The sequence below is a fragment of the Saccostrea cucullata genome, unplaced genomic scaffold (assembly GCF_032062105.1).
Source record: "Saccostrea cucullata isolate Sc308-1 unplaced genomic scaffold, CSIRO_AGI_Scuc_v1 ctg14368, whole genome shotgun sequence".
Lineage (NCBI taxonomy): Eukaryota > Metazoa > Mollusca > Bivalvia > Ostreida > Ostreidae > Saccostrea > Saccostrea cuccullata.
Window position 1 is genome coordinate 1 of NW_026919416.1, and position 10210 is coordinate 10210.

General features: G+C 31.2%; 1 protein-coding gene across 1 annotated transcript; it reads left to right on the forward strand.

The window, feature by feature from the left end:
* Nucleotides 1–4254: 4254 nt before the first annotated feature.
* LOC134231088 (uncharacterized) lies at nucleotides 4255–9175 on the forward strand. Its single transcript, XM_062712998.1, has 4 exons — nucleotides 4255–4409; nucleotides 5294–5426; nucleotides 8026–8146; nucleotides 8291–9175. The coding sequence occupies exons 1-4, from the start codon at nucleotides 4268–4270 to the stop codon at nucleotides 8588–8590; spliced, it is 696 nt and encodes a 231-aa protein (XP_062568982.1). The 5' UTR covers nucleotides 4255–4267; the 3' UTR covers nucleotides 8591–9175.
* Nucleotides 9176–10210: the final 1035 nt, after the last annotated feature.

Below are 10210 nucleotides of genomic sequence, written 5' to 3' on the forward strand. Positions count from 1 at the left end.
TGTTCACAGTGGTCTACACAACAGTGAGACAGCCGCAAAGTGGCATACTCCAGCGTCAACAATAATACGTGCCCTCCCTGATTGACCTCATTCGTTCTTTGAATACATTTCAACAAAAAAGTTTTTAATTGATATTATTTTGCCTTTGATTTACATTGTACATAAATTATAATTTTCAAAGTCAACACCACATATATAAACATCAACCATCACATATATAAACATCAACCATCACATATATCAACAATATCAACAGTTTAATAGTTAGATTAAAAGTGACAATTTAGCCAATACGACCATTGTAAAGTATAGTCAACTGTCTTTCCGCGAACTCCTCTAATTGATACTTCGCTAAGATGACCAGTGTGACGTATGGTATGTGGCCACAGATCATTCAAAAGGTCCCACTAAACGGAAATAGCAGGTAGTCTTGATAAACATCGTTAATCTCCTTCACCGGCACCGCTTATATCTGAGAAGACAAAATCAAAAACCCAAGCAGAAAAAGATTGAATTCTCAATAACAATTCCATAACTGTCAATAAATTTGGTATAGCTAAATCATGCAGGACAATGTACATGTAAACGTAATGTAAACAAAAATAGCTCAAGGGTTGAGGTGGGAGGGTATTTCATAATACAAAAAATGAATCGGATACTATCATCACCCACCTTTCACTTTCTTTGATGCACAGAAAAAGTTGGATAACCCAGAAACATATAGTGACTAAGTACCGACACTGTATGGATGGATAAATAACTAGAGCAAAGCTCGTTGCAAAGCAACGAGTAGGTCTTCCGTCCTGTTTTGACCGGAAGTGACGTCAACAAAAGAAAACAATGAGCTCAGTCGTCTCCAGTCACTTTATAGTTTCAATTTTGCATCAAAACCATAAAAAATAAGCTATTTTTGGCTATTTCCGGTTTGACCGGAAGTGACGTCACCGGACGCATTTTGACGACTTCAATAGATTAAGCTTGACATTTTGAACAACTTTGCTTCTTGGACGTATTACAAATTCTCAATACTTTTTGAGATATCTGGAAAAAACTTTTGGCCCCTCTAGATCCCTTAATTTAGGGGTCAGCCCTTTTTTCGAGATATCATTTAAAAGAACTTGTAATTCTACAAAAATTTTGTTATATATGTTTTAACAAAATATTTTTAGTTTAGAAGATAAAAAGCTAAATATGTGTAAATTTTCGCTCTTTTAGGCGTTCTAATTTTTGACCCCTGTATAGCACCGTTTTGAATAGAGGAATCGAGAAACAAAACCCGCTGTGCACAACTTCAATCCTTCTATTGTGTAAAATCAGTAAAATTTCTGCTCCAGCATTTGCCATCTCCGAGCCTTTGTCTGGAAATGAAAGCCTATAAATTTTCGTTTAAAGGTAAGTAACTCAAAACCGGAAGTGAATTTTTAGAAAGCTAGACAAAATTCTGATAGAGTTTAGTAACGTCTATAAACTCTGAAAATTTGAGCAAAATCCATTGAGAAATGAGTGAAATATGAGGCCTCAAATTTGGCGTCTAGGAAAAGGAAAAAAAAAGAATAATAAGAATAATCTTAATCATCAGAATCAGTAGAAGGTCTTCCGTTGAAAACGGAAGACCCTAATAATATAAATTTATCATTTATCTGTTTTTTTTTTCATATATAAGAGGCAAACGATGACCTATAATGAAAGGGTAGAGCTTTGATAACGACACTTATTGTGAGATGAACTAAAATTATAATTATTATTAACATTATTAAAAAAACATCATTCATATGAAGTGGGTGTAATACGACGATTTGTATCAGGAAACTGAATTGATGCCGGGGATATATAAATAAAGTACGTATCAAATTCTCTGTTTTAGAATACAATTTTTTTTAACCTTCTCGTTTAAAAAACTAAAACAATTGATGGGTATAATGATTCCATTCTGCAGTAAGTAGTAATATTATTTTGAAAAAAGAAGATAATTTGTAATTACTTCGTGTTCTTAAAATTAATTTGGACAATTTTATGCAGATAGTTTATCATTTCTTTCTGTCCATCATGTTTAATGAATTCGAACTTCAAGTATATTTTGGAAATATTTTATATGAGAATTAAAAAAAAATGATAATAGAATTTTGATATTATAAGAAAAAATACTGACCATATAGGTCTTAATTCTTCCATTTTTAAACAAAGTGTGAAAAAATAGATATAGATATTTTTTGATATATAATTTATATTTTTACAGGCATTTTCTGGTTATATGTAATTAATCTCAATGATCTGGTTCATGCTGACGCATACCAGGATGCCAGGTACATGTTTTGAGCTATTGTTATTTTTATTGTAACGATAAATGAGTCTGACAAAGAACATCCAGTCACGGACAAATAATTAGCTATACAATGTAGAAGAGCAAAAAATTAGTAAAATTCAATAAATCCCTAAAAAAGTTTTAGGATGCAAGAATGAGGTACAGTTTCAATACAAATTAAGCCCGGTATTTTTCAAAAATATGAAAGTGATATAAGAAATTAAAATTCATTCTTTTTTAATCATAGGAATCCCATGTAGCAAGAATACACAAATCATTTTTCTCGTATGCCTTCCTAAATGCTAATTGTGACGTCATTAACTTGTGCATTTTCCCGTATTTTCTTAAAAAGGTGCAGAAGACATCATTTTTCAGTGGAATTTTCTTTCAGAAAACATACTCTGCAACCGTCGCCCTCAAATATTTTGAAATATGTGATTTTTCAAAGCAATTTACATAATATATCCAAAAATTGAAGCGGGCGACAGTGGCAGACACTATTTTCTAAAGGAAAATAAGCACAGATATGAGTCATTTTGGAGCTTTTCTGCATTAAAGTTCGAAATTTACCAAATTAGTGACGTCATATTTCCAGAATGGTCTTCCTTCATGCCATTTTCTCATATGATTTATTATATTTATCTACTCAACTATTATTAAAGCAAATTTGATAACTTCTTAAGAATATAAAATTTTTAGGGCACAATAAAGCCAAAACTGTACCGTCTTCTTGTAAATCTCCAGATTGCATAAATCCATCTGTATTCTGAAAGAAGAAATGAAAAAACATCAAAAGTCAATCGCCGATGTAAAAAAAAAATACAACCAAGATTTACGATTTATTTTTAAAAAGTGACACGTCCCCAATGGGTGCTTGATCTTGATTTTTACCCCCTTGATTGAATGTTTGCCTTTTTTTGTTTTTTTACTGGGGTGGCTTTTATTTCTTGCTTTTCTACTTCATCTATATAGATAATAAATCGGAAGAAAAAAAAAATTCAAAGTGCGTCGCAACATTGTATATATGTACTTTTCCTTAAACGTCCTCTTCCTTTACAAAGTTTATGATAAACCATTGCATGTAGAAAAGCATAGTAGATCTGATGTGCACCATTTTGACCCTGTGATTAAAAGGTACATGTTTCCATATTTAACTGCTTTTTGTAAAATAAATTAAGAATAATTTTTATTTCAGTTGTTTTTCATTTTTTCATACTGATGAAAGCAATCAAGATACTTATTTAGGCGATACTTGCTTTGAGATTTCTAATGAAACAGTTAACAGACGATATACAGGTAAGAATATACTGCTTTTGAGTATCGTCCTCGAAATGATAAATCTGTGTATAAAAAGTATTTGAATTCACTTTCTAGTTTTTTGTAGGTATAGACATTTACATCAAAGCAGCGGGTATTGAAAACATTTCTCCTTGTTCTTCTCAAGATATTCAACTGGAAACGATTCAGAGATATATTGTAGAAAATAAAACCACAAAACAATCACTGTGTAGGACAAAGTACACTGTATCCATTAAAGATAAGAATTGTGGAGAAAACATAAAAAATATTGTCTATTATTGCCACTATACGAAGCCAAATGCACTGTTTTTTCAAGGTGATATTTTGAGGATGGAATTTGATATTTGCAAAGAGAATTTGATTTAATTTTTTTTTATCATGCTTCTAAAAATTTTTTTTTTAATAATGTTTACATTTTTTCAGATTGTATGTCCCTCGACTGTTCCAGTATATGGGCGAAAGGTAGTTATTCTCGCATAACTGACAAAGTAAAAGAGCAAATTGGTAAAAGATGAAAAAAACAACTTTCTGTAGTTTTTTTTCGATCGCGAAGTTTTTTTAGGAAGTCATTACAACGTGAGTTCAAAGAATAAATAGAAAAAAATCTTGATGTTAATCTCTTACAGTTTTTGTTGTTGTTTTTTTTTAGAAACAAACGCAATTATAATGTCAGGATTTTCAAAACCTGCCGTTTTCGAGGATAAGTGGGGAGTTTACAACATACCAACATCCTACTGTAACATGAGACATCGTAAATTAGAAAACTGGTTTATTGATGAACATAAAAAGATTTTCAATATCACTTCGGGTAATAACTTTTATATATAGTCATAGTTTCTAGACACAGGTATCTGTTTCAACCTTCAAATGGAAAGAGGTAACGACGTTATGTATTTTGGCAATGGTTGTTTGTATTTTCGTTTATAAGCGAATTCTTTCTGTGTCATAACTTTGGCATTTTTGAAAGATATCTAATAATTGTTTTTCTCTATTCTGATAATTTTTCTGATTCGACGTTTTTTTTTCATTTGGATTTCAAAATTACTGTAATGTTAACGTTGTTTCAGCAAGTGCATGTGCTTTGTAAAGTTCACACTCGCAGACACGTCAGGTTTTAAACTAAAGGCCATATGTCAATTGTCAAAAAAATTACATAAATGATTGATTAGATATATGTTGGTTATGGATATGGGACATTGGTGTGTTTCAAGGTAAAAAAAAAATCATATTACATGTATTACCTTTGATTTTTAGGATTATATCTTTTCTAAAAATTATAATCATACCTTAAAGACCGGCAATATCTTTCTTTTGGTATGAATACTTGATATATTTAATTGTTTAATTATTGTTTGATTCCGATCCTATGTTCAACATATTCAGATATAGATCAAAGTATGTTATCAAGTTTGAATTGCAATGAATTAATTAAAGGGCAAAAACATTGTTGATAATATTATAACTTATTTTAGAAAAGAATTGTAAAGCGATCATAGGTATACATCCATTGCTTTCATGACATCATTGGCGATAAAAAAAATCCGTCTTTGCAAGACCATCTCTGTTTCTGCCAAGATTTGATGGTCAATATAGAAGGACAATTTTACGGCATATCCTAATTTCTTTATTTCAAAATTTTTGTTGATGATATTTTAGTTTTAAAAAATATTTATGCATATAATTGTACAAAAGAAACATCAGAACTACCTAGAGAAGAGAACTGTTTGCTGTTTGGAGTTAAAATTGGAGGTGCCGGACTACTCCTTGGGATTCTATCAACATCTTTTGCTTGCCTTCTCCTTAATCGATGTAAAATGAATCACAGGTAAGGATTGCTGGAAGCAAGACATCCTTTACCTATATTTCTAATTTATACGCTGTGCATTTGAATTTTTTCAATGGTACATTGTAACAACATTTCATTTAAATTGATAATCAAAGAAATACTTGTCTCTGAAAATCATGTTTAATAACCAGAATGCTTTTGTTGCTAATCAGTTGAATATCAAAAGTACACTAGTTCTGAAACAAATCATGTCAAGCTTTTATTTTCTAAGGATCAAATGAACGTGAAATTAGTTACTTCTACATATCACGAAATTTTGAGCATGGACAATCATTGTGTTTAGCACTACTGATACATGTATTTCGTGTAGAAGTGTAAAGGGAATAAATAAATACGTTTTACGTGTTTTATTCACTTGTAAAATATTCTGCAACAAATTAATTTGAATTTCTGATTCGAAATTAAAACGGTGACCTAAAACATCTGAAGAAAAAATTCTATTATAGTGGACCTTCAGATACGGTAGCCGGAAGCTTCAGTTTCCGACGATTTTTCATGGGAACCGATTTTTTTTTTTTTTTTTTTTTTTTTTTTTATACATTATTTTGTCTCATTTAGCCGGAATTCCGCGTTACGTATCCGGACGTTTTTTTTTCACTACAAAATATGAAATTTTATATTTTGATTCATTTATCCCGACGTTAATTATTTATTTGGTCTGTCAACTCTGCTAAAATTTCTTGATCTGTGTGTTACTTGCTGGAGAAACACTGACATGGCGGTTTGTTTTAAGGGGGCCGACTATAGTTTTCATTGCGCAATATTTCGCGCATCATAGTAAAGTGAAGCGTATTTATTGTTTTAATGGAATTTTTTTCGCTTAATTATTAAAACTAAACAAAATTAAGAAATTATAGGTATAAAAATATAACAAAATTTCAAATAACTGTTATTTTAACCGATTTTGCAATTGATAGGTAGGTTGACGTTGTTGCAGTGTGTTTTTGACGTTATGATAATCTGAACCTCTTAAAGAAAGGGGTAATAAAAATATTATTAAAGAAAAAGTAATAAACATACGCTGTTGTAATTTAAAACATAGAAATTTGAGAATATCTCCAGTATTTTTATTATGTTTTCATGTGAATCCATTGTGTACGTCATATTTTGTAAAACTCTATAAAAATAGTAAAATTTGCTAATTTTTTGCATTTTGAGATGCCCCCTCTGGTAACAAGACGGTAGAATTTTGTGTTTCTTACATATATTGTATAATATAGTATTACACATAAAATATTATTGTTTGAACAAAATGTCTATTGTAGTATTTGTATAATTTGCTTTAAAGTGCTAAAAATTGGCATTTTCCCATATAATCCTATATTAAATGTACCTGTATTTTGAAACGGTCTCTCAAAAACACCTGGACGGTAGATTTCCCCCATACTTTGCATGTACACTGAAGATACTGTAAGTTATATATGGTATAAAAATGAAGAGTTTCGCTATTGTAGTTTTCACACAATAAAACTATAGTCGGCCCCCTTAAAAGACGATCACCTCTGACCTATACTTTATGGATTACGGCAAGGCTAATAATATAATAGATAGGTACGCAGGAGACTCTCGCTTCTCTAACATGTATTTGAAACGTGTTAATTAAGGGAAAATAAGCCGAAATTTTTTTTCGTACTCGGCAAAAATATTTTTTTTACTGTAACAGTTAGAATAGAATCGTGTCATGGTTTTGTATACTGTATTGCTACTTACAGACATGACATCGTTTTTTTATGCGCAGTATTTTGTGCACAAAACGGATTCTGTGAATGGATGACATTAATAAAATCACTTTCATATAATAATTAATGATTTTAATATAAACAATGTTTCATCTAAAGACAATATACTTTTTTATACCCCCCCCCCCCGCTTGAAAAGTTAGTGGGAGGATATACTGTAATCGGTATGTCCGTCCGTCCGTCTGTGTGTACTTCCGTCCGTCTAGCTGTCCGTCCGTCTGTCTGTTACGCTTTGGGGTACCCCTCTCTTATCCGCTTTAAATGAAATTTAATGAATTTTTCACAGAATCTTTATTACACATTGCCGTTGTGGACCTCCTATTTTACTTTTTGATCCGACACATATTTTGGGTTTCCCGGCCACAGCAAATCATGGACTTAGCCATTATAACCATATGGGAGGCGGGAAGTATCATATAGTGAGCTCATTGCTCAAAGTACCTCTTTTTTTAATTTTATTTTAATCAGTATTGAGTGATATTAATATCTAAAAAGTATTAAAACATATTGATAAAAGCAATATTCTTCACAATTGCCAATGATACATGTTTGAGAGACTAATTAAGTAAATTCAAGCAATTCGGGTATCCGGACGCTTCCATATCCGGACAAATTGTCTGGGAACCAACGCGTCCGGATAAATGAGGCTCCACTGTATATGATATTCAAATATGATATTCAAACCCTGCTAAATGTACAACGTAAATTATACCTTCAAATCTACATGTATAGAGAAATTTTACAGACCACCATTTAATCAAACATTAATATATTCATATTATCATATAACTTGCTAAACATTTTACTTAACTCCATATATATATATATTCTTTTGACAGAAATGGAGAGATAATGTTTTATTCAAAACAAAATGACAATATGTTGTCTGAGACAGAACTGGATTTTGCATTCTGTTCGAAAGAGGGAGAAACCATGTATCATCATATTTCAGACAGCCTGGTTTGTTATTTAGGAAAAAAACTTTTTTCTCTCACTTTTGCTACAGTTCTAAAACAGCATGATTTTTTATGTTAAGTGGTATAAAAATGTCATTGCATGAGATATCTTTATATACTTGAAACGTACTCCAAATCTCTTGTTCAGAGTCCATTAATGGTGGAAACAATCCAGGGTGGTGCTGTTATTGATACATGTGATGACACACGACAGCAGCGTTGTAGTGAAAGTCCCAAAAGCAGTTCAAGTGCGTTCACAAACGTACACGTATCATCCTCATTATCAGTAAAACATGCAGAGAAAAGGACAAGTGAGTCAATTAAAAGTGATAGACCTCAATTCTATCACACCTTATCAAGGGATTACAAGGACAATTCAAGTAGTCAGGATTTTCAGCCCTGCAGACAAAATAGTTCCACAGAGAGCAAAAAGGATAGCAATCTTTAATGTGAATTTGTCATGTAAAGTATCTAATGATCACTGTACACGTATGAAGCCCTATATGTAAAAATCTTATACAGAACTACCTTAATGGACTTTTGCGAGGAACGCTTACTTTTACAGTTTATGGATTTTTTTTTCACTGGGGCAATGTACGGAAGCTCTTTTTCGATATAAATACTTAATTCAACAAAATATAACGCGTTATGCAGCAATATACCTTTATCACCTGCATACGGTGTTAATATTTCTCACTTTATTCGATACGGGAGAGCTTGCTGTATGTATGAACAATTTTCAAAATTATCTTTGAGGAAAACGACAACAATCTATATCTTCAGATAAGTCCCCCTTACAACATACCTTTTACCACTAGAAAGGTTTTCTGATCTATTATCAATTCTGTAAGTCATTACTTCTCGAAAAAGTCCGATAGTTGAACTTATATCAAATTTGATGCCGATCACATTTCCCACAGAGAATGTACCCCAGATATATCTCACTTTAAAAAGTGAGCAAAAAGGCACTGAAAAATTAATAACTAAAGAAAGAGACTTGTCATGTTAAGAACATTTGTTTTAATGGTGCAAATCTAAAAGAAACCATCATCGCAAAACAGCAAACGAGGAATACTTTTGTCTGATTTTTTATTTAAAATTAAATTTGATCATTTTACATTCATTCTAAAAGGAACCGTTCAGTCTATCCATGCATGTTGCACCCGAAAGATAATTATATCTTTCAATTTTTTGATCAATTGCAGAATTGTATGATTTATATTTAACTGACATCTAATACTTTAAAATCATTAATTTCCAATGGTTTAATTTTAGTTGTTTTCAAGGAATGAAGTCACCCATGAATTTACATTTATGTCCAACACAAAATGCAATTTTTCATTTATATTGCTATAGAACAACTCTTCTTTCACGAAATCAAATATCCCCATCAACAAATATATGTTCCGTACTGCAAAAATCTGACCCTTCGAAATTATTTGTTTTTACAGTAAACTTTTAAGATATGTGAAGGATTGATTTATTGTTTTATTACAAATGTAACATTTTCGCTGTTACAACAGCTTAATTGGTAGAGATCTCCCTCCTTGATTGCACTTATTTGAAAAAAAGTAGTAACTTTTCCTTTGCAAAGCCCTTGGCACTTTTAACAATGAATGCCGAGTAAAGCTCTTCACAGGAATATGGCGACTTCTCTATATAAGCTAAGAGTAATCAAACAGGGATGTAAAATAACAAACAATTACTAAATAAATCAACTCAATATTCACATTGAGTGGAAACTATGTCTTGATGTTTAAAAGAAGTCATATAATGTATTTTTTTTCTATGTTTTCAATGTAATTTTTTTCTGTTTTGATTTCAAATCATGCTTATCCCAATATATGTTTATAATAAGTAGTTGTTTTCACTATTTCATAATTATAATATTTGGATGCATTAGTCATGTTTGTTCAATTAATTCCTTTCATTAATGAAAACTGAACATGTTCACATGTATGCAGGCTACGGGGTTATGAAAAATGCTCCGTTGTGTTTGAAAGTATGATACATTACACATAAAAAACCAAGGACCGTACATTTACAACTTAAAAACACTTTCCACAAA

What these genes read in the sequence shown, in the direction of transcription:
- LOC134231088 (XM_062712998.1), top strand. Translation starts at nt 4,268, where the DNA reads ATGTCAGGATTTTCAAAACCTGCCGTTTTCGAGGATAAGTGGGGAGTT. An exon ending in CGATGTAAAATGAATCACAG is followed by an intron (nt 5,427 to 8,025) that starts GTAAGGATTGCT and finishes TTCTTTTGACAG; the next exon opens with AAATGGAGAGATAATGTTTT. An exon ending in ATCATATTTCAGACAGCCTG is followed by an intron (nt 8,147 to 8,290) that starts GTTTGTTATTTA and finishes TCTCTTGTTCAG; the next exon opens with AGTCCATTAATGGTGGAAAC.